At 42.8% G+C, this 22255-nt stretch overlaps 6 protein-coding genes across 6 annotated transcripts; 5 read left to right on the top strand and 1 right to left on the bottom strand.

The window, feature by feature from the left end:
- The first annotated feature begins 417 nt into the window (after positions 1-417).
- On the top strand, positions 418-6384 carry LOC130688964 (serine/threonine-protein kinase ULK2-like). Its single transcript, XM_057511989.2, has 17 exons — positions 418-862; positions 1057-1149; positions 1278-1328; positions 2586-2655; positions 2719-2769; positions 2857-2979; positions 3087-3160; positions 3278-3438; positions 3742-4147; positions 4240-4428; positions 4501-4864; positions 4975-5243; positions 5316-5469; positions 5552-5709; positions 5813-5959; positions 6030-6165; positions 6235-6384. The coding sequence occupies exons 1-17, from the start codon at positions 773-775 to the stop codon at positions 6306-6308; spliced, it is 2610 nt and encodes an 869-aa protein (XP_057367972.1). The 5' UTR covers positions 418-772; the 3' UTR covers positions 6309-6384.
- Positions 6385-7727: 1343 nt separating this feature from the next.
- Positions 7728-13487, top strand: LOC130688868 (proline-rich protein 36-like). The gene is made up of 9 exons (XM_057511886.2): positions 7728-8296; positions 8427-8726; positions 8805-9128; positions 9194-9481; positions 9550-10552; positions 10637-10776; positions 10849-11247; positions 11321-11718; positions 11794-13487. The coding sequence occupies exons 1-9, from the start codon at positions 8198-8200 to the stop codon at positions 13163-13165; spliced, it is 4323 nt and encodes a 1440-aa protein (XP_057367869.1). The 5' UTR covers positions 7728-8197; the 3' UTR covers positions 13166-13487.
- Positions 13488-14089: 602 nt separating this feature from the next.
- LOC130689472 (E3 ubiquitin-protein ligase rnf146-like) lies at positions 14090-16383 on the top strand. The gene is made up of 3 exons (XM_057512424.2): positions 14090-14246; positions 14508-14958; positions 15448-16383. The coding sequence occupies exons 2-3, from the start codon at positions 14514-14516 to the stop codon at positions 16122-16124; spliced, it is 1122 nt and encodes a 373-aa protein (XP_057368407.1). The 5' UTR covers positions 14090-14246; positions 14508-14513; the 3' UTR covers positions 16125-16383.
- A 286-nt stretch (positions 16384-16669) lies between these two features.
- Positions 16670-19196, top strand: LOC130689106 (kelch domain-containing protein 4-like). Its single transcript, XM_057512119.2, has 11 exons — positions 16670-16909; positions 16984-17157; positions 17229-17464; positions 17538-17704; positions 17767-17916; positions 17979-18080; positions 18141-18260; positions 18319-18401; positions 18475-18606; positions 18671-18794; positions 18853-19196. Exons 1-11 carry the CDS (start codon positions 16799-16801, stop codon positions 19011-19013), a joined length of 1560 nt encoding a protein of 519 aa, XP_057368102.1. The 5' UTR covers positions 16670-16798; the 3' UTR covers positions 19014-19196.
- A 5-nt stretch (positions 19197-19201) lies between these two features.
- Positions 19202-21041, bottom strand: LOC130689147 (small ribosomal subunit protein mS27-like). The gene is made up of 5 exons (XM_057512175.2): positions 20919-21041; positions 20760-20849; positions 20631-20701; positions 20317-20569; positions 19202-20234 (listed from the first exon to the last, which is right to left on the bottom strand). The coding sequence occupies exons 1-5, from the start codon at positions 20983-20985 to the stop codon at positions 19321-19323; spliced, it is 1395 nt and encodes a 464-aa protein (XP_057368158.1). The 5' UTR covers positions 20986-21041; the 3' UTR covers positions 19202-19320.
- Positions 21042-21109: 68 nt separating this feature from the next.
- On the top strand, positions 21110-21743 carry LOC130689344 (large ribosomal subunit protein mL54-like). Its single transcript, XM_057512324.1, has 3 exons — positions 21110-21244; positions 21308-21505; positions 21571-21743. The coding sequence occupies exons 1-3, from the start codon at positions 21136-21138 to the stop codon at positions 21681-21683; spliced, it is 420 nt and encodes a 139-aa protein (XP_057368307.1). The 5' UTR covers positions 21110-21135; the 3' UTR covers positions 21684-21743.
- The last annotated feature ends 512 nt before the right edge of the window (positions 21744-22255 follow it).

The following is a 22255-nucleotide window of genomic DNA, read 5'->3' as shown; positions in this document are numbered from 1 at the left end:
TTGTACGGTATGCCTTCGGAAAACAACAATTTCTAAACTCATAAATTAAAACTAGGGGTCACTGGGGCCTTCAACTTTAAATTTTATGCAAGGTTTTAGTCGACTTTTAATCAAATAGAATGGTAGCCTAGTATAACACGGCATTGCCGACAATTTCCTATCAGTTATTCAAGAAACAAATAAATATTCTGAAGCTGTTTTAAAAAAATCAGATTCTGGGTTCGATTAGACCAGTTAACTTATTTAGTTAGTTTCAATTCTTATTTTTCATATAGCTCATTGGTGTAATCAGTTGTCAAAAAAACTTTGTGTCATAAAGAGAAACAAAGGTGTTGGACATCTGTTGGCAATATGTAGTACCAACTTGGTTTACGTCGGAAGAAAAAACATCTGTCTCGCATGCAGCCTGGCAAGAGAATTCAGTTCTTTGTTGCTAGGTTCGGAGGATAGACCTTTCCCAAGTATTGGGAGTGGATCGCCATTGTATATGCTATTGTGTACATTGATTAGTTTATTCTTGTTTAGCGCCAGTTAATCTGTCATCAGTCTTAGTTTATTTGTTAGAGTTATCTCTTGTTTTGGATTGAAAACACCAAGGATTGTTTGCGACTGCGCCGTCTCAAACGACAATGGCCGCTACAAAGTGCCAGTGTTATTATTAGTTGAACGGCTCTTGCATCCGTTCTTTGGGCTGTTCGACGTTGTGTCAGCGCTGATGGAGCTCGGCTGGGCTACTTGATTCAATCGAACGATTGACGAAGTAAAAAACACAATGGAAAGTGTAGGCGAGTTCGAGTATAACGCCAAAGACCTGATCGGTCATGGCGCCTTCGCCGTGGTATTCAAGGGCAGACACAAAAAGGTAAAACGATTCCACTTCCACTCTTCAACCCCTCTTCCGTTTGTCTCTCCTCATTTTCCGGTTGCAGTTTACCCCTTCACTATGTTTTGTATACATTTTGCCTTTAAATCCCCTGCACGACGATGGCGTCTGGACGCGTGTTGTGCAATGACATCAGCGATAATCTTGCCTTTGGGCAACACTTATCTGTGCAGAACTCGAGTTCCCCCGTCGCCATAAAGTCTATCACAAAGAAGAACCTTTCCAAATCGCACAATCTTCTGGGAAAAGAGATTAAAATCCTCAAGGTAAGCATACAATAAGGATAACAACATATTGCCCATCTGCTACCGCTTTGTGAAGAAAGCGTTTAGCCATTTACAATCCGTTTCCATAAATAGTAAAAAAAAAAAGCTCATACTTTGTTTCTATGTAGGAGCTCTCCGAAGTACATCATGAGAATATCGTGGCGCTCTTGGATTGCCAGGTAAAACCCTTTTCTCCTTTTTTTTTTTGTTTACCTACAATACTCTAAAGATGTTCAAGGTGTGTTTCACGAGACCATGGCGTAGCACGTGATCAACCAAGGTCGACGACCTTATTTGCAAGAGTTTCCTTTCTGTTTAACTTTAAGGGGATATTCCAATACCTTCACCTCCCCCAGGCTTAATGTAATATGGGAGCATCGTGCTTCGTTGGAGACAACATACACTTGGGAAAGAAACGAGACTCCCCCCTTACCCCCATGGTGTGTGGACGATAAGGAATATGTAGAAGAAGAGCAGGTTTAAAATTAAACCCGAGCTGGGTGTATGCTGAAAACATGACCAGATGCGCATGCCCAGACTCGCATTTCCCTTAGTGGGAGGTGCCCGACATTTAATTCGGGAATTGACGTCATTAGGTAATGAAAATGTACATATGCTACAGTCCATACCAAAGAACTATTGGAGGGAAAACCTGCCTTTGGGAATTTGGCTAGAGATTTTGTTTTCATAATATAGCAAACACGACAGACGCACACTGCGCAGTTTTGTTGTTATTTGGCGTTCCGCGTTTGACCTCGAAAAGACGTTTTAGTTAGTGACGCAATACAGTTTCTCGAAGCAACAGCGAGTTCGCAGAGTCGTTACCTGCGTAGAAATTCTTATCTGACCTACTACTACAACTAGTGAAGAGACGCAGTAGCAATAGAATAATTTGTCGAGACTTGTCACTTTTTTTGTTTGGCATCGTATCGTCTGCCAATTTGACCCACTTTTTCGCACAATGGACTTTGTCTGGATCGGGGAAACAGGCAGTTCTTAAAGAATGAAAAACAACATGTTACTGTGCTTACTTCTTTTTTCTAATCAGGACGTACGTAAGCGAAGGTTCGCCCGTTAACACATAACTTGTTTACTGCTTCAAGCCAATGGCCATGAAGTTGGAATCTTTTTTTTTTTTGTCCTTTTAATGTTTTGCGGAGCGAGTCGGGCACGCGGGCGTTGATTTGTATAGTGTAGAATGTAATAACACAACAAAGGAGAGTGAATATACGCACGAAAGGCCACCCCTCACTTTGCGTCGTAACCTTGATGATTTTTTTATTTTTATAAAATTTTCATTTTATAATAAAAATGCACAACAATGGGTTGGGCCGAAATAGTTATCTCGTGACCATGCAACATGCATCCTTTTCCCGTTCAATCTACCAGTGTGCACTCTTTTAATGGAAATGGATGATATATTTTTTTTTTTTCAGGAAACCCAGCATCATGTGTTTCTCGTCATGGAGTATTGCAACGGCGGAGATTTGGCGGATTATCTTTCAGGTTTGGTTGTCACCATTTCGCTGGATGAGTTCAAAAATTGATCAATATTTGTTTGGCAAACAGTTAAAGGAACCCTAAGTGAGGATACGATTCGCAATTTCCTGAAACAACTTGGTAAGGGATCAGCCAAAACAAATTAGGCAACATTCGTTTATCGCCAAAACAATAGTTACATGTAATTTAATCAAAACTTATTCACAGCTGGAGCGATGAAAGCCTTGCAGCACAAGGGCATAGTCCATCGCGATCTGAAACCGCAGAACATCTTGCTCAGTCACGCTGGAAAACCCAACCCGCAACCAAATGATATACGTTTGAAAATCGGTGAGTGACCTAGGGATAAAGATTCGGCTACAATTTCTGTACCTCCGGGTCAAATTACCCGACTAACCATTTTTTTTTTTTATCCCCCTTTGTCTGGTTTATCGCAGCGGATTTCGGGTTCGCTCGCTTCCTTCAAGACGGTGTCATGGCAGCCACGCTTTGTGGTTCTCCTATGTACATGGTACGATCTCTTGTGTAACCGGAATCGCCGGAGTTCCTCACTTGTTATCTCTTTGTTCCTTTAGTTTCATTATTTTCCGTATGATGACGTATTTCTTTTGCCTTTTTCTTCTTAAAGGCTCCCGAAGTGATCATGTCGCTTCAATACGATGCCAAAGCGGATCTGTGGAGTTTGGGTACGATCGTGTTCCAGTGTCTGACGGGTCGCGCGCCCTTTACAGCCCAGACGCCACAAGCTTTGAAAATGTTCTACGAGCGCAACCATAATCTCAGTCCCAAGTAAGGAGTGCTACCCTTGCTACCCATTTTGTTGTTGTGAAAACGTAAAGAAGGGAAGAAAAAACTGCGTAGAGACCTTGTGTGACGTCATTTTTACATGGGGAATGGTTTGTTTTGGGGCCAAGTGTTCTTTAGTGGTTGTCACGATTCCAAGTCGAAATCGTCTGCTGATGCAAACTGTACTACTTTTTTTTTATCGTTCAGATCGCATGATGCAATGCGTGATTCTGTTTCTAGACCATAGAAGAGATCAAATTTCATCAGCTTTCCATAATACTTGACCGATCAATTTTCTACCTACAGGATTCCCTCTGGCACTTCGCCCGAACTGACAGCATTATTAACTGGCTTGCTGAGACGTAATGCAAAGGATCGCATGGAATTCGATGATTTTTTCAATCATTCATTCATTCGTAAATCTCAGCCGCCTCCAGCCACCCCGCCATTGCCCGTTCCTAATTTAGCGCGCCTTTCAACACCCCCCAAAACACCACCCGTTACCGTCCCGATTCGTCCTGTTACGACGAACACTCCAGCCACCCAAAACAACAATCCAACTACGCCAGAAGAAGCCGATGATTTCGTGTTGGTTCCGAGTCCCAGCCAATTGCGTGATGGATTAAGAGGAGCAGCCGTCGCTGCTGCTAATGAAAATGAAGGCGATACAAAACCATTACCAGTTCCATCACAAAGAGATGCCTTTATCAAGGTCTGCATTACCTTGAATCCTGTTTCGTTTTCTGGGTATAGACAAAAAGAAGAATAATTATAAAACAAAACGATTTGGGTTTCTCCCGACAGATGCAAACTTCGCATCGCAACAGCGATTTTTCGCCCGCAGGCAGTCCGTCTTCCAGTCCGGCGGTCAGAGCTGCTCCATTACCACGATCCGAGCCAATCAGTGTGGCTCAAAAGGCTTCGTCACCAACAAATGATAACAACTCGCGAACCGGAGTCTCTGGAGATATTAATTCACTCTCCCCGCCATCAGTAATTTCAATTAAGCTTTTTAATGAGCAACCGGGATGGGAAGATTAATTGCATTGAACTTTTTTTTTTTAGGTTCAGTTTTGCGTGGGCACTCCACCCGGAATCCCGGGTAGGCGTCGGTCAACATCCGGTAGCAGTTGCGGTACGTCCCCGCCACCGTTTGCCGCACCTTGGCCGCAGCTGATGAACTCTCCCTTGCGCCGAGGCGCTGGGAGTGGAGGAGTCGCTGCCCCTACAGGTCCTCTGGCTCCCATAAAGGGATCACCGGTCAGGATGTCGGTCCTGCCGAATGTATCAGAAACTGCTACCACGCCCTCGAGCGGCGGAATGGTGCAGTGGCGGAATGTCGGAGGATCTGGGACGGCCATGGAGTGGAATCCTCTGGCGGGCCATCATCACCATCCAACTCGTACTATGACCCTGCCCGAGTTCACTGGTAATAAGTCGCAGCCTTGAAATCTTGTTTCTAGCACAAAATCTTATCGTTAAGCATATTTTTGTTTTGTTTGGTGTTTTCCCTTTTTTGTTTTGGCTGATTCCATTTAGCCTCGCCCTCGGTTACCATGTGCGGAACGAACCCTAATCACGGATTTCACCGTAGTCAGACCGAGTTCATGCCGAGCTCTCCGAGTTATGGTGGAAATAGAAGCCCCATGCAATGCTTCCCGGGATTGCAGAACAGCAACGGCAGCAATTGGAGTCTGCAGCGCAAGCCGAGTTTCGAACAGGGAGCGTACGGTTACGGTACGTCGCCACCGATGGAAGGGCCCATTGTTTTCGTTGCTCCTGAGCTGACGCAGGAAACTCTTTTAGAGGTGCGTATTTTAGAGTGTGACGCATGTACCACAATCATCTCACAGCATGTCAAAATAATGTTTTATTTATAGAAGGAGCACAACGACACTTTGGCCAAACTCAACTTTGTCTTGGCCCTCGTCGAATGCATTATTGATGTGGCCCGTAATCGAGCTTCTCCACTTGCCGCAGCCCTCAGCGAGTCTATACACGCTCGCAAAAATCCAATGGCATCTTCACCGCCTGGTAGAAAATTTAATTTTAAATACCTTAAAGAATTAATTTCGGGTTTTTCAGATGAAAATAACAATGGCTTTGAATATATCAGGAGACGGCGCCATTAGTCCGGCTCTCTCCGATGCCCAACGAAGAGCCGAGCAATTGGTATTGTACATCCGTGCTCTCCAATTGCTCTCGTCTGCTCTCAATTTATCCAAAGAGGAATTACAAGCCGAAAGACTTCATCCTTCTCAGTCCGTGAAACAGGTAATGAAGAAAAGGGGCAGGATGAACACCTTTTATGGCTATTATTCTCGTTTAGATGGTTGATCATTTATTTTTATTTTTTTAAATACCTGTTTTTCGGTAGGTTGTGGCTGTTTTGAACCAAAGGTTCCACCATTGCTTGTCGCAGTGTAAGCAGCTAAACTGTCAATCGCTGGCCAATCAGCTAGGAGATTCGAATACCGCCCAGCTGACGGCTGATAAATTGCTGTATAACCACGCCATTGATTTGGTAAAAATCCGAATCTGGAATTTTGTTTTTGTTCATAAGCCTTTCATTCTCGTTTAATCCACCTTTTTAGTGCCAGTCGGCTGCGTTGGATGAACTCTTTGGCAACCCGGCGAGCTGTTGCCGACGTTATCAAACAGCTCATATATTGTTTCACAGTCTGGCGCAGCAAGTGACGCAGCAAGCCGATAAATCCATCCTTAACAAATGTACGTAAACGAAAAAAAAAAAATGTTCATCACGTGGTTGGGTTTTAAAATATGTTTGGGGTTGTACAGATCGCGAAGCCGTGGAGAAGCGTTTGTTTGTGCTCCAGCAACAGGGCTTCATCTACGCCTATGATACTTCGTGACCTGCCAAAGGTTTTATAAAAAAATTTTGATCTCTCATCTTTCCCAACTCGGACGTCGTGGCGTGAAGAAGAAAAACTATCCCAAAAAAATAAAGGAGAAAACGATTGATTTTCTATCTTATGAAAAGTAATCCGTACTGTCGATATGCATCCTGGTCATTTAAAGATCCAATTACTACAAAAAGTTTAAAGATAGAAGCAAAAAAAAAAAAAAAAAAAAGGCTATTATAAAAATTAAGTACTTTGGTCTGCTGCTTACGCAGAACCAGATTTTAGCTGGGATTACTACTACAGTCCATAAAACTGTAGAGAGAAGCAGACTGTAATCAACATGTGTTAATGATAAACAAATATTTTCTCTTATCGTATTGACGGTGGTTGGGTACGTTGGTTTCAACATCAGTGCAGTGGGTTTTTGAAATCTTCTTTTCTCGCTCCATTTTTCATTGCTCGTGATTTGTAAAACATTACCTCGCTATGGAAGTGCTGGAATATTCTGGTTGTGTGTTTATCTGTTTTTCTCTCTCTCTTTTTTGTCATTCTTCTTTTTGTTTGGCTTATTTGAATTGTCCTTTGGACATCAGCGCGAATCTAGATTGTACACGTAAAATACAAATCGTTTTTGTACTATAAATATTTTCTTTTAACTTCCTTTTTGTTTGTTCTCAGCAAGCCATAAATCCAATTTCAGTACAAACAAGCTGTTAAGCTGCAACGTAATAATGAAATACGACCAGAAATACGATCAGAAAAGCAAAAAAGAATAAAACGTAAAAAAAAAGTGGGACGGGCGACGGGAAAAAGATGCGCTGGTACAAGTTAAAAGCAAAGGACGACAACGTTGCTCTTCCATTCTTCCTCGCCATAGCTTACTTGATATTAAAAGCCTGGACGTTGGACGTTCAAAAGTGTATAACTGTAGTGGCAATCTGCTTTGGGATGACGGCCAGCGCCACTATCAACTGAAATTGGAACTTCATAGTGGAACTACAAGTATCTGACCTTCATGGTTGTCCGATTCCATCAACGTTTTACATTTTATTTACGTGGCAGCTATTTCAATGCAATGTTGTGATTCAAAAATTTCTCACCTTACTCAAATTGGGAGAGTACGTTTTGTTGTCTATCCCGATGTATCTATCAAAATATTTTCCTAAAAGAGGATCATCGCTTTTAAGCCACGATTTAGATGGAAATTCGTAAAGCCGTGGGATCTAATTTCAAGTTTTGCTTACCCAAATTCGAGGTATCTCGTTAGTTCTATACAACATGTGCTTCACCACTAATGAAACCTAGTGGCAGTACATTAAATGGCGGCGACTAAGTTTAAAAGAAATTACATGCTTTTAAAATTGGCAGAGCTTTCAGTTTCTTATCGCTAGATGACGCTGATATCATAAAAAAAGATGCAGGGGTTGCTTCGTTTTTGAAGAACAGGGAAAAGTGGGAACGTTCAGGCTTTAGATATCAAGTGGGGTATGTTCCTCACTCATTCCGTTTTTCGTGTTTTACTTGGGCTTTGTGTTGCTCGCGACTCCAAAGAATTCCTCGCTCACCCAAGAAACACAGGACGAGCGTTTTTCCTTTATATTGGGATTGAAAAGTGTTTTCATGGTTACGAAATTGATTGCGTTTCTTTCTTACGTGTACCTCATTACTATCTGAAGAATTCTTCATGTTTGGGCATTCGTCGAGGCGTGGGGTCTTGTAAGGTTTAGTGTGACAGTGACAATCCCCATCGTGTGTCTTGGTTACGTGTGTGCTTTAACAAGGAACCGAGCATTATGAAATGAACTACAGCGTTAACTCGTACAGTGCAACTCATTTCATGCAATGCTCTTTGATTTTAAAGAAGATTATAGAAGAGACCATGTGCTATCTTGATTGGAATGGCCAGCAACGACCAACAATGGGCCATCACTAGTCGGGCAAAACAACAAATCAAACAAAATAAGAGAAGGGAGAGAGCCCAGCTCATGCACATGCAGGTGATGATTAGTGAAGCCCATTTTTAAATAAGTCACATACAGTACACATCAAATCAGACAATTGATGTCTAGTACTGGACATAAGTGGTGGCATAGTTTTAATTTTGAGATTGTTTTGAATTTAATACAGGCCCAGCAGAAGGAATGTGTTGATTCATCTCAAGGATCACACGTTGGCATTCATTCCAATTCACACAGTGTTGGTGGTTTCTCATCACGGGTCCCAGCCTTTTCTAGCCCGTTGTGCCATGAGAGCAATGATGATGAGGATAGCGAAACATCCCACAGTGAGGACAATCAAAAGCCTTTAAAGCCATCCAAAAGCAAGAGCAGCAGTGGTTCTGTTACTAAGCTTGCTGAACCCTTGTATGAAGAAGATGTGATTGATGGGTTTGCTATTATTAGCTTCTCAACATACGAGGACTTGGAGGTTTGCTTGTCTTGTTTAAATACCCATTATATTATCAAAGCTAATATTTTTTGTTTTGTTTTTCTTTTTGATCCTTAGGATGCAGTGAGGATTACAGAGAAAACGTCATGCCTGCCCGATCCTTTGGTACCTTTGGATACCAAAGATAGAAGCCGTTCCAGCCCGGGACAACGTAGTAAAAAATCTACCATTAGAAGTAATGGAGCCATTAAAGCCCGTTGCGTTCTTGACATCACTTCGCAGCCCTCCGTCAGTCACACGAACGGTCCTCCATCTGAAACCAATAGTGTTGGTGTTAAACCGGAAGCGGCTATCGACTCGGGATCTCGTGATTCCCGGGCGACTTCCATCGATAGGTTCAGCGATGTCAGTCGACATAGCAACTCTTCAAGAGGCTACCTTGTGGGTCTACTTCTGTTTATTTCTACGTGCCTTATCTTACTGTTTGTTTTTCTCGTTTTTTTTAGTGTGATAGTGAAAGTGAGGAACTCGAGAAAGCCAACAATCACCAGGAATTGAGAGGCCACAGTCCAACTGGTGGTAGCCGGGCAACCGAATTTGTGGCACCTGTTAAGCAACGTTCTTTCAGTCCGGGCCATGCCGGTGTCGCCAACAATAGCCACAGCACCAGCAGTAACGCGAGTAGTAGCAATTCTAGTACTCCAGCAGGAGAAAACTGCAACAATTTACGTTGGGTTGGTCTTTCTGGAAGTCCCCGTCCAGCCACTGCCGTTGCTCCTCTTGGCCATCTTCAGGTATTTGTCCATTGATACTTTGGCTGTTCACCACCTTATCGGTAAACATGAATCTATACATAATATAGAATGGACCACGATTATCTGACTGCCAACCAACGGAAGGAGGTGCCGGGCCAAGTCCTGACGGACCTCCAGCAGCACCTTCCCCTCGGTTACCGCTACATCCTCCGGTTGCTGGATCTCCACTAAACACATTTCAACACACCTCCAGCCCATCGACAAATCCGCTTCCTGTTTTAAGAAGCGGCTTTAATTCTCATCCCATCCCACAATTTACAGCTCCTTCAACCTGTCCTCCTCTTTCCTACGTTGCTCCGCCGTTCTACACTTCGGCTCAGTCGATAACCGACCCCAAGCCACCATCACCTGTTCTCCGTACCTCTATCGCGGATAGCAGTAGAATAGGCGAGAGCCAAAGACAACAGCAGCCACAGCAGCAGCAGCTACCACCGACTGCTCCGCCAGTGTTGTCTCAAAAGTTACCGCAGTTACCACCACCTCCCATCCCTTATGTGAAGCCGCCCAGTCCTTTCCATCCCAACAACTCTACAGGCATCCGGCCGGTCTTTTCCTCAGCGCCTTCCGTTGTCCCGCCAACGTCTAGCCTGCCCTCTTCTGCACCTCCTTCTGTGTTCAGCACCAGCTCGTCTTATCCCTTCTTCCCTCCGATGTCGATGGTTCGGACGACATCAAATCACAGCAGCCATTCAACAACTTCAAGCGGATTTCCAGCTCCTTTCCTGGCTCCGTCTCCGCCTACTGTCGCCGCCCCGCTAACTCAGCCAAAGCACACTTCTCTAGGTGCTCCCACTGTGGCGTTGAGTGATCCATCGTTTTCGATGGCAAGACTTCCGTTTTCTACGGCTTCTTTCGCGCCCATCAGTTCAGCTAAACCAGTAACGTCAGCCGCTGAAACCGCGCCCATTACATCACGACCTAGCAGCCGGACATCGTCGTTCAATAATGACTCAAATAGACCGGGCAGCTTACCCTTTCCTGGCCACTCTTCGTCGACGAGGTCACCTAGTCTACCTCCACCACTTGCAACCTCGACTTTCCCAACTCCAGGTAAGCACAGTTTTCATTTTATGTTTACTTTTTTATATTCATTATTGAAATTGATACATGATGTCATTAAATCTTTGCTCACAGTATCTTCAACGTGGCCTCGTCCGCCACATCCTGACTCATCAAGGCAATACAGCCCTAGCCCCAGTCCGGGGTCAAAACGTACTTCACCTACAGTTCGCTCTTCCGGCAGGCAGAGCCCAGGAAAGGAAGCCTTGCCTCTGGTAAATACAAAAGCAGATTTTTTTTTTACCATCATACAAACGTGTCTGATAATTGTGTATGTTGTGATGCAGGTGGTTGGAAGAGCTCCAGGTCCTTCTTCCATTTCGCAAATGAGCACCGAATCATACATGATTCGACGTGAACTGGACTCGAGATTCCTCAATTCAACACCCAACTTGGGACCGCTTCTTCCACCTCCGCCTCTTTCTGCCACATCAGGTCCGAACAAACTAATGGATCCTTCATCGTTGTATAGCCCGATGATGACCCCCATGGTTCATGGCCTACCGGGTTTAAACCCATCCCCGTATCCTCCTCATTCTGTTGGATATGGTGTGAATTCGGTTCCGTCATCTGTCATGAGCGTCAGCTCCGCAATGGGGCAACAACAAAACGCTGGAGGAATTCTCAGCAATCTTGGGGGCATGTCACTTCCAACCGCTCCCCCTAGCTTGTCGCTTCCATCAAAGGTATGTCACAAGTTGAGTGCTAACTCTTGTTATTACTCGTGCGACATTATGTTTTTCCTATTTTCGTTAAAAGAAACCTGGAAAGTGGAATGCTATGCATGTACGAATAGCTTGGGAGATACACCAAAATCAGCAAAGACAGCCACGTGACCCGCATTCAGATCCCAAGAAAATGATGAACTTAAACCTGGCGCCTAAGCTGAACCTGGGCATATCAGCAGTTCCACCTCCAGGACCAGCGTCTCATTCTCTTCCTCCACCTCCTCATCCAACCCATGCCAAGTCTGCGGGCGGCTTTGATACCTTGTCTAGCTCGCTCAATTCGCACAATTCACCCTTTAGTTATGCCCACCACAACATAGCCGGTTTCCTTCCTCGTATACCTTCCGTCCCTACACCGCCACCCTCTCATCACTCGATGCAGGCACCAGGTGGGGTGAGACACAGCCCAGCACCCGACCAGTGGAATAGGTAAGAATATCTTTATGCAAAATTAAATTTTAAATTGCCAATTAATGTTTTCTGTTTGTAATGCTTTGTCACTAGAATGCCACATTCTTCTTCCACTTCTTCAATGGCGGCCCCTTGGCTGGCTCCGTTGATGAGTGGCGTATCGATCTCATCGATGAAATCCGACTCGTCACCAGCAGCACCTCATCACAGTGCGTCTTCTATATCCAACCATCAGCTGGCCAAAGAGAGGGAGCGACAGAAGAAGGAAGAACGAGAGCGTGAAAGAGAGCGAGAACGTGAACGCGAACGGGAACGAGAGCGCGAAAGAGAGCGTGAACGAGAGCGTGAGCGGGAACGCGAAAGAGAACGGGAGCGTGAACGGGAGAAGGAGAGAGAAAAAGAGAGGGAAAGGGCGGAGAGGCAGGAACGTGAAAAGAAACGGGAAGAGGAAAGAGAACGAGAAAGAAGAAGACACGCCTCGAGATCTCCCCTTCATCAACATTCACGGCATCCCTCCAATGGCGGACCGTCCAAATCCGACCAGTCGTCCAAATCCAACGCCTCGTCCATGTCCAGCAACTTACCTCCGCTATCGTTTCATACCGGGATGCAGATGTCGGCCAATATGCTAGACCGATCGCGTATGGGACTACACGCGCCAATTCACGGATACAACCCCGGTTCATTTGATCCTTTCAGAGACGTTCTGCGAGGAATGGATCCCTTACGAGAGAGCATGGATCGTGAATTGCAATTTCATAGAAACCTTGGTGCCGCGAATCATTTAGGGTTAGCTGGACCAGGATTGCATGGATATGGGACACCCCCTTCCTACGGATTGCCTGGACTTCCTCCCGACCGATATAGAGATGGATTATCTATGCCACCTCACCTTGGCCATCCTATGGCTGCATCCTATTCCTTAGCTGGGCAACCGAGTGGAGCATACGGACAGCAGAGTGATCGCTTTGGACCCCTTCCAGGGATGGGTGGAGGACCGCCTCTCTATCCACCCACTTCAACATCGTATCCGTTTCCACCTCTTGGTCCTGGCGCGTTGTTAGGTCCTGGACTAGGCGGTGGCATGGGACCATTGTCGATGTTGCCTCAGTCGTTGTTACCTCCCGGCGGTAAACGGACGCCTCCGCCACCAGGACAACCACCGACATCACTGCCGGGCTCGTCGGCGCTGGCTTCGCTCGGTCGGACTCACATGGGCCTAATGCCGTCCGGTCTTGGTCTACCGTATTCGATGTCGTCGCCATCCCCGATGATGAATCCGCATCACCTGCTCCCACCACTCGGTTCGTCGATGGCTGGCGCCCGACCGCCCTCCAACAATACGCCTCCTTCGGGAGTGGGACGTCCACTGATGGATTTGACGTCGCCGCACCCTCCTCCTGGCCTGGCGCCCTATAATCCGCTGGATGCGTATCCTCGCAAAGACGATCCCCAGTCGCGGTAGCAATAGCACAAGTGCAGTGAATCCTATATACATCATCATAATATCTCTTTCAAAAAAAAAAAAAAAAAAAAAAAAAACTCAAAAACGCTCTCCTTGCGTCTTGCCATCGCTTCTCTTGTCTCTCCTCTATTTCTTTTGTGTGAAGGAATTCCAGTGTTTGATTCGACGAACGAGTGGCGTTATGAACCTCATTTTTTCGGTGCAAACGATTTTTCGCTCACTCTTCGTCACACATGCCAATCTTCCTGCCCTATTTCCTCTCATGTGCGTTAGATCTGACTATATAAAAAGTTCGACTTGTGTAGACATGTATTTTTTTTTTTTTTTTAGTTTTCTTCCGTTTCTTTCCCTTTAGATAATTTTGGAAAATTCTTTTCGAAAAAAAAAACGAAGGAGCATCTGTCTATTTTGTATTGAGATATTACGGCACATTAGTGGACCTTTGCTGTACATTTTCGTCCTCTGCCTTGAATGTATTTTTCTTTTGTTTTCCTCATAAGGTTCTATTTATTTCAGTTCTCCCCCTCTTCGATTTCTCTCTATGCGGCGCGCGTCTCTGTTGTGTCTCGTGTCTCGTAAAAAAATTCGATGTATTGTTGAATCTTTCGACCCCTAACCCTCCCACGAATGATTTATGTGACGTGTCGAGCAATTTTGTCTTTATATTATACAAACTATTAAAGCGATATTCAGCACATATTCTGTGTTTTGTCCTTTTAAAAATCGTCGCTTGCAAAGGATTCGCTGGATGGGCGATTAGCCGCTGTCTGAATACCTTTTCGATTTCACGTGAAAGAGTTTATCTGGGACATCCGGCATTCCGGACATGCTGATCCGAAAGTCTTATTCTGAAACTTGGCAACATTGCGCGGTAGCAAGTGCGTATTCAGCTGTTTATTACTGTTTACACATAGTACATAAAGCTTGAGATGACAAGATGGCTGCACGAATTTCCACGTCGTGTGCAATTTAATCGGGGAATTAAAAATATTCCTGAACCCCGTAGTCTTACAGCTTCTATGAGTGTCACTTTTATTCGCAGTCGAACCAAATATTTCCAATAAACACTAGTTTCAAGAAGGTAAAATGTCTTTTAGTAGCTCGCATTAATTAGCGTTCCGTTCATTTCACTTTCACTCCTCATCCCGTAAATAGCTAGATTCAAGAATGTTCTTTACGTATTCAACGTTGTTTCTATGTAAGCAACAACGTTATAAAGGCTTATTTAAAAACCACGTAACTTATGTTCAACTAGAATAGTACAATGAAATTTATGTATAGTCAAGAGCTGGCACACATTGTTATTATAGCCAACATTTATATCTTTACTGTTTTTTATTAGAACAACATGTCCGAAACAGACACTGCTTCTGGAGACCGATACACAAGAATACACAGAATAAGCCCAAGAGCAACTAGCGAAAATGCATCATTACAAAATAGCCAAGAAGATTTGTCAAACAATCCTACTGCCACATCACTGAAACTGACTGAATGCAGTGCAAGTGGCAAAACAGAAGATTTCTCCATTGACAAGGGAGACAATAGCAGTACCGTGATAGAATGTGCTGTCTGCCTTCAAACCTGCATTCATCCTGTGAAGCTGCCTTGTACACATATCTTCTGCTATCTCTGTGTGAAAGGTGTGGCTTTCCAGTCGAAAAGATGCGCCATGTGTCGCCAAGAGATTCCCGCTGATTTTCTCCTCCACCCGCAATTACTTGATCGAACTCAATTGGAAAAAGAGTCAACCTTAGAAGATGGATACCAGTGGTTTTATGAAGGAAGAAACGGTAATTGACTTGATTATTTTTCTAGCAATTTTTTAGCTAAAATGAATTAGTATTAAAATGGACACCTCGACATACCTTTTAATTCCAACGGACCTCTAAGGCTGGTGGCAATACGACGACCGCACCGCTGCCGATCTTGAACAGATGTACAAACATGGGGAGAAAACAGTTGAATTGGTCATTGCCGGAGCCAGTTATGTTATTGATTTCCTGCAACTGATTCAATACCCAAAGCATAGAGCGGGAAGAACGCGCAAAATAAAAAGAGGCGACGCTTCTATTCCGAAACTTGGCGTTGCAGGGATTCGCTTGTGAAATTTCTTGTATAAAATTTAACTAAGAAAATATTTAAAATTTTTAATATTGTCGTATTCGATCAAAGTGCTCTCCATATACAAAATCTTTAACTAATACAGAACTCGGTACGGCTTTATAGTAAACAAGAATATCCGAGAAACTTTTAGTTATTAGCTTTTCTCGCACTTTTAGGTTGGTGGCAATATGACGAACGAACCAGCTTCGAGTTGGAATGTGCCTACAAGCGGTCACAACGCATTTGCGAGTTGTTGATTGCAGGATTTCTCTATATGATCGATTTTGACCAGATGTTCCAATCCAGAAAAACGGAACCTTCGCGACGTAGGCGAATTAAACGGGATCTAGCTTCAATACCGAAGAAAGGAGTTGCTGGATTACGACTGGAACCGAATGACGAGTCTGAAAACGGACCTACGGCGTCGTTAGATCTTCTTTCAGTTGCTGCCAGTCGAGCAGCTCTCGTTTCTAACTGTTTATCTCCTAGCCAAACGCCTCAAGCTCCATCCAACACTCCTCAAACTCCACAGACCCCTCAAACACCACGTAGCCCTCCATCACCAGCACCGGAATCAATTTCTGATCAAGAGGCGATTACTGAAACGCTGTCAAATTATTCTCGATGGCAAGAACGGGAGAGGCGACGTCTTCGACGAGCTGTTGAAGAAATTGAACGTTTGAGACTGCATGATGGGGATCGATTTACCCCGCCGCTTTCCAGATTGGACAACATGGTCATCTATTACAATATGGATGAAGAAAGAAATGGTTTACATGACCATACGCAAGACGACTTGTGGCCAAGTGAAGATAGCTCTTCAGATGATGAAGAAGAAGTAATCATCAGTTAATCGCGCAGTCTTATCCTACTCCTTTTTTGCGTTCTTTGACGCTAGTTGACGATTCTCCCTGCCTTACTCAATCATGCGTCCTGGAAAATACTGATGGAGACCTATTTTTAAAAATCTCCACAACCTTTTAACTCTGTGCTGTATCTAAAATTTGCAATATCCAGCAAAAGGGCTATCTCTCGTTCTCTGTGCAGTTCGTTTCTCGTTCGACAAATTCTTGTAGGATGAGTGAATTTCTTAAATAAAGGCTTCTGCGTTTTATACTGTTTTATATAAATTTGTATGATTTCAATTTGTATTCGGTTTTGTTCGCGCAAATAGTTTGGTCCCGTACCGTTCTTGTAAGGACAGCTACTTTGCAAGTAAATACCGATATAGTTCCATGCTTTAATTTTAATCATGCTATATAAGAGCCTCCTTAATTCGGGCGCAGTTTTCACGTTTTTTCTGAAACCGTGAAACGGCATCCGTGCGTGTTCCTGACAACTGAAACCGTTGGCAACGTCGTGTTTAAATTCTGACATATGAGAGCAGACGACGAACGGAAAACGTGGTTGACTGTTTCACTTTGTGAGCTCCCAAATTCATCTGTTGACGTTCGTCGGTCCGTTTCATGATTGTACTTGTCAGAAGCTAAAGAAAACCTACTAACAGTGATATTATAAGTGGCGATCATGGGTAAAAAGGATAAAGCAAAGAAAGGAAAGGGAGCTGAGAAAACAATAGCGAAAACTTTGAAGAAACAAACTAACAAATTAAAAAAGGAATTGGCCGCCAAAGGAGAGGTAATTAGTTCAGTGGATTAGTAGTATAATAATTGTTGGCGCTCTGTTTTTCTATGATACTGTTTTAAAACCAGGAAGATTTAGAGCAAGTTATCAAAGAACTTGAGGAAGCAGATAGAAAGAAAAATTCTATTGTTGAAGATTTACTAAAAGATGGTCCTAGCCGCAGGGCAAATTTCTCTTTTAATGCTCATGTGGATAAAGATGAAATCATTATGTTTGGAGGAGAGTACTTCAATGGCCAAAAGGTAGTAACTTTCATGTCCTATTTCAATTTTTAATGCATCATTAATATTTGTTTTTGCTTCTCATCTGCCAGACATATGTTTATGGAGACCTTGTTATTTATAATTTAAAAAAGAAAACTTGGCTAAGAATTCAATCCCCCGGAGCTGCTCCTCCACGTTGTGCCCATCAGGCAGTCTTGACTGCAGGAGAAGGAGGGCAGCTTTGGATCTTTGGAGGAGAATATGCATCACCTTCTCAATCCCAATTTTACCATTACAAAGATTTGTGGGTCTTCTATCTAAAAACCAAGAAATGGGAGAAAATTAAGTATTGATGTTATTCACAATTGATGGTGAATTTCTTCACATAATTTGAACATGTTGTCAATTGTTTTTTTTAGTGCTACACTTGGCCCGTCGTCGCGTAGCGGCCATCGGATGGTTTTATGTAAAAAACAATTAGTAGTGTTTGGAGGCTATCATGACAATGGAATGGATTACAAATACTATAACGATCTTCATACGTTCGATCTAGAAACTAGAACGTGGCGTAAAATTGATCCAGCTGGTAAGAAGTCCGTTATCTGTAACGTTCATCAGCTAAAAATTTAGAATTTTTTTCCCTGAAAGGTATTGCGCCGTCACCCAGATCGGGTTGCCAGATGGTTGCCTTGCCCGACGGCCGTATTCTTATAACAGGGGGTTACAGCAAAAACAAAGTGAAAAAAGACATTGACAAGGGCATTGTACACAGCGATGCATTCCTTCTAGTTCCCGATAGTACTCTCGTTTTTCATTGTATGTTATTACCTAGCCAAAAAACTTATTTTTATTTTTGGTAGAGCATGACACTAATGGTACCAAATGGAAATGGCAATCGGTTAAACTCAGTGGAACAAAGCCTTCTCCACGTACTGGAATGAGTGTGGTTGCAAATACCATAGGTGCACATTGTTTTCATGCCAAACAATTAGCTTACGTAACTTTTTTGGTCATTTTTTTAGGCAACCGTGCGTATTTCTTCGGTGGTGTCCAAGATGAAGAGGAAGACGAAGAAAACATTTCCGGCACGTTTTTCAATGACTTATATTGTCTTGATCTAGAAAAACTTAATTTCAGCCGAAGTATTTTAACTTTAGAAAAAAGCAGCAAGAAATTTATTTATCAAGGTTCTTTTTCTAGTTACCCTTGATGGCGTAAAATGTAAAAAAGAAGCAGTTGATGCTGAAGGGGTTTCGTCCGATATGGTTGAAGACGTGGAACAAGTACACACCCTGTAATATTGTTATCACTAGGAATGGTTAATGTTATACCTTCTATCTTAACGCGCATTTAAAGCCTGAAACGTCAGTCAACACTGAACAATCAATAGTTGTTGATGACGGTGTGTTTACTCTGACCATCGGACCTTCGTCTAGTGGTAATGCTGAGAACGCCAGTGCTGGAGCAACTGGAGCCGTTGCTGTTCAAGTACATTTTTCATTTGGCTTCGTTCGCCATACTAGAGTAAAAACTCGTGTTACTATCTTATCAGGTGACAACACCGTCTCCTCGCATGGGTTCCGGACTCTGTGTCAAGCATGGCGTTTTATATCTCTATGGCGGAATTGTCGAGGATGGTGACAAACAATACACGTTGAATGACATGTTTGCCCTGGGTAAGTTGTGGAGGAATCAACAAAGTAACATTTTAATTGTTAAGTTTTTTTTCCCCAGATCTGCACAAAGGAGTCGAATGGGACGAACTCATTCACGATGAGCAGGCCAAGTGTGAATGGATTGATTCGGATTCAGAGTCATCGGGAATGGAGGGTGACGATTCGTCTGACGATGATGATGACGATGAAGAGTCAGACGAAGTGATGGAAGAAAATTAAAAGTAAGATTGTTTTTATACTTTTGTTACAGTCTTGCTACCCACACGTTTGTAAAACTATCTGAATGAATGGCTAATTGATGGAAAAGATGAACTACACTTTTCGAAAATGAAAAGAGTTACGGTACTACAACGGAAAACTTAGGTGTGGAGAAGTACGGTAATAGACAGGGTAAATGAAATACCAGATTGACTTATACAAATCAAAGACATGAATCTTTATTTATCAGACTGAGTTGTTATTACAGTCAATGACTATTATTTCGAATAACGACTTGAGGTGAGATTAAGACATGTGAACTTATTTCCTATTTTTGCTTTCTAACTGCTGTTATTTCTGGTGGGTAGTATGCATCTTCTTCTGCTTGACGCTGCAATTTGGCACTGACTTTCCTGCCTCGACTCTCTTCTTCCTTTAGAAGCATTTCTTTCTGTAACAGTTTTTCCTCGTGTCGCAACTCCCATTCATCGAGATTGTCGAAGAAATAAAGCTGCTCTTCTTTTTCTTTTAAATCCTTTTTCTTAGCTTCCAGAATAGCCAGGCGTTTTCGGCGTTCAATAGCCTGGGCTTGTCTTTGGATTTCTTCTTCCCTTTGCCGCTCCCACAACCTATAACGTTCTTTTTGATGCTGAATATCGTCGTTCTCATGTTTGCTGACAGCTTCGTTGATCCGCTGCCTCAATATGTCACTAACATTATCATGAACGACGAAACCCCCGACTTCTAGCTGATGGATGCGGGAATTGTAGTTATCCAGAAATCCCTCTGGTGGGTTTGACCACTCGTGAACTGTCTTCTTACATCGATCCAATCCTTCTTTAAATAAATAAGGCTTCGATGATGATCCCAGAATAGTATCAAGTGTCTCGATGACCTTGTCATGTTTTTCAAAGAGTGTCCATCCCAACAAAAGAGACGTATAAGCAACTGAATCTGGCGATTGTCGTAACAAGTGCTTTCCGAATCCAACTAATGTTTTGCCGATGAGGTGGTGAGGCTGCGTAAGATCAAAATGGTCGTCGAAGAAAGGTTCACGGATGTAGTCCACTCGAACTTTGACTTGTTCTACAGGTTCTGCTGGTTTAGGTTTAGGTTGTGGATCCCAAGGTTCTGGTTGCTGTTTGTTAAGATATCCATAACAAGAGTACAAGGCAAGGTGGCTTGCAATAGGGTGGTCAAATTCTTCCTGCAGCATCAGCTGAATTGCAATTTTGGCAGCATCTGAAACAATAGTACATAGTATAAGAAGATAATAATAAACAAATAAAGTAACAATAAAAATAACAAAGGATGGGCCAAGTACCACGGAAATTATCTTCCTTGAGGAATGAATCCATCAGCAAATTGCTCAGATAGTAATCTAGAAATAACCCATAATTCAGACGATCATCAACCATCCTCATCAAGGTGTCTGTGTTCTTGAATTCGAAATATGTTCTGATCACTGAATGGCTGGTGGATGGCAGGGCATGAACAGTGTTGGGACACCTTCTGAATTTTTTGGTTACAGTTTCTAAATCTTCAAGATGAAGTTCATTCAAGACAAAAGTGGAGAACTGAATGAAAGAGGTTGTCTAAAGCATGAGTAATAATGAAATTTTATATGTTTTTGCAAACCAAATCAACATCAATGGGACTGGCTTTGCCATCATTCTGGAATTTTTTTAACAACTCCCCATAGAAATTTTCTAAACATAAGTAAAACGAATTAACATAATTTAAAAGAAACATCTGATGAAGGCTTACCACTTTTTAATTTTTCAAGCAATGGATTGTTTAGTCTACCCTTCCATTCAGCATCACATTTGTAGGCATCGGTAAGAAATGTACGGAGACCTAGGGCAACATAGCAAAACACGAGTTTCTATTAAAGCTAGAATTGAGGCAATCGTAAACTCCTTTTACATATTCTTTGGAAGTTTTGTGAGCGGGTGCGCAACAAGGACTTCAAAATGAATCCTTTTCCAGCCATGGAAAGTGATTGAAAACAACGTGGAAATGTCTTTTTTTTTCGACAACTAACTGTAATAAAAGAAGACGTCTGCTAGAATTTTCAAACGCCATCTAACGACGGATATTTTTCAAACGGAGGTTCGCATATTATTATTCACCCGCCGACATCATGGCGGCAATAACGTGGGTAAGAAGTGCATCTGCGAAACTATTCTATCGTAATTTAGCACCATGCATGTGGAATATTCAAAAAGCTGATTTTGCGAAACCATCTGGAGGTAGTATAGAATTTTACATATTAATATCATCATGGGAGACATTAATTTAAAACTGTCTTACAGTGGCTGGATTGGGATCTAAAAAGGCCGGCAAACTCGGAAAATTGGGCCCCGTTGCAGAAAAGATAGTGTTACCGGTTGAAACAGATCCAGAAAAACTTGTCAAATATGTATGTGGTAGCAATATCTTAAAACAGGGTCAAGATGTTGAGTTGAAGCCAGACAGTGAATATCCCGACTGGCTGTGGTCACTAAGACTAAGTATGCTGAATTTGTCATGATGCTTATAATTTACATGTTTGCTCATAGATGAAATTTTCTTAAAGCTAAACCTCCTCCATTGGAAGAAATGGACCAAAACAGTATCCAGTATTGGAGACGGCTCAGGAAACTTAATATTCAGAGACAATCCCGTTTAATGAAGCTGAGGAAATACTGAAAATAGCCCCAAGTATTTTAGACTTTCATGTTGATTTTCAAATAAAAACTTAAATGCCCCGTTTTATTTCAGTAAGGTTCTCCAGTTTCTTTGGATCATTTTTTCTTTCACTTCCATTAAAGAATAATTTCCTTTTGCTCCAAGATGTTGCATATACTTTCAGAAAATCAAGCCCAGTTAGTTACTGATAAGTTAAAAAGGCTCGAGAAAAAAAGAAAACTTTCACTTGATCGCGCTAGGCGCTATCAATTTCTTACAATTAACGGGGTGAGTCAAGGCTAATAAATGATTATTAGTTTTCCCTAAATGGAAGAACGTCGTAATCCCTGGAGCTGATGCGTCGGTGCGGGGAGATTACGTCGACGATCATTGTAAAACCCAGGTGAGAACTACGCCGTACAGTCAAAAATCGAATGGTAGATTCATAGCAAGTTCCTTTTCTTTTTACGACAGTCGATGAAAAGCCGGGCGTCATTAAAAGAAGAAGAGAATGGAGTGTATGATCAAAGGTAATAATGTACCAATGGAAAGTCTGAGGCTTTTATAGCCGTGTATACATATGGAAGTGATCA

Source organism: Daphnia carinata, chromosome 7 (assembly GCF_022539665.2).
Source record: "Daphnia carinata strain CSIRO-1 chromosome 7, CSIRO_AGI_Dcar_HiC_V3, whole genome shotgun sequence".
NCBI lineage: Eukaryota > Metazoa > Arthropoda > Branchiopoda > Diplostraca > Daphniidae > Daphnia > Daphnia carinata.
This window is presented reverse-complemented; position numbering and strand designations above follow the sequence as displayed.

Coding starts and splice junctions, on each gene's coding strand:
- LOC130689106 (XM_057512119.2), top strand. CDS start 16,799: ATGGGTAAAAAGGATAAAGCAAAGAAAGGAAAGGGAGCTGAGAAAACA. Junction 17,465..17,537: donor AAGAAATGGGAGAAAATTAA/GTATTGATGTTA, acceptor TGTTTTTTTTAG/TGCTACACTTGGCCCGTCGT. Junction 18,607..18,670: donor CTGGAGCCGTTGCTGTTCAA/GTACATTTTTCA, acceptor CTATCTTATCAG/GTGACAACACCGTCTCCTCG.
- LOC130689472 (XM_057512424.2), top strand. CDS start 14,514: ATGTCCGAAACAGACACTGCTTCTGGAGACCGATACACAAGAATACAC. Junction 14,959..15,447: donor GTTTTATGAAGGAAGAAACG/GTAATTGACTTG, acceptor TCGCACTTTTAG/GTTGGTGGCAATATGACGAA.
- LOC130689344 (XM_057512324.1), top strand. CDS start 21,136: ATGGCGGCAATAACGTGGGTAAGAAGTGCATCTGCGAAACTATTCTAT. Junction 21,245..21,307: donor TTTTGCGAAACCATCTGGAG/GTAGTATAGAAT, acceptor ACTGTCTTACAG/TGGCTGGATTGGGATCTAAA. Junction 21,506..21,570: donor GCTGTGGTCACTAAGACTAA/GTATGCTGAATT, acceptor ATTTTCTTAAAG/CTAAACCTCCTCCATTGGAA.
- LOC130688964 (XM_057511989.2), top strand. CDS start 773: ATGGAAAGTGTAGGCGAGTTCGAGTATAACGCCAAAGACCTGATCGGT. Junction 2,656..2,718: donor TTTGGCGGATTATCTTTCAG/GTTTGGTTGTCA, acceptor TTTGGCAAACAG/TTAAAGGAACCCTAAGTGAG. Junction 4,865..4,974: donor GACCCTGCCCGAGTTCACTG/GTAATAAGTCGC, acceptor GATTCCATTTAG/CCTCGCCCTCGGTTACCATG.
- LOC130688868 (XM_057511886.2), top strand. CDS start 8,198: ATGGCCAGCAACGACCAACAATGGGCCATCACTAGTCGGGCAAAACAA. Junction 8,297..8,426: donor CCCAGCTCATGCACATGCAG/GTGATGATTAGT, acceptor AATTTAATACAG/GCCCAGCAGAAGGAATGTGT. Junction 10,553..10,636: donor CTCGACTTTCCCAACTCCAG/GTAAGCACAGTT, acceptor CTTTGCTCACAG/TATCTTCAACGTGGCCTCGT.
- LOC130689147 (XM_057512175.2), bottom strand. CDS start 20,985: ATGGCTGGAAAAGGATTCATTTTGAAGTCCTTGTTGCGCACCCGCTCA. Junction 20,570..20,630: donor GTCCCATTGATGTTGATTTG/GTTTGCAAAAAC, acceptor TCTTTCATTCAG/TTCTCCACTTTTGTCTTGAA. Junction 20,235..20,316: donor CAAGGAAGATAATTTCCGTG/GTACTTGGCCCA, acceptor CTATTGTTTCAG/ATGCTGCCAAAATTGCAATT.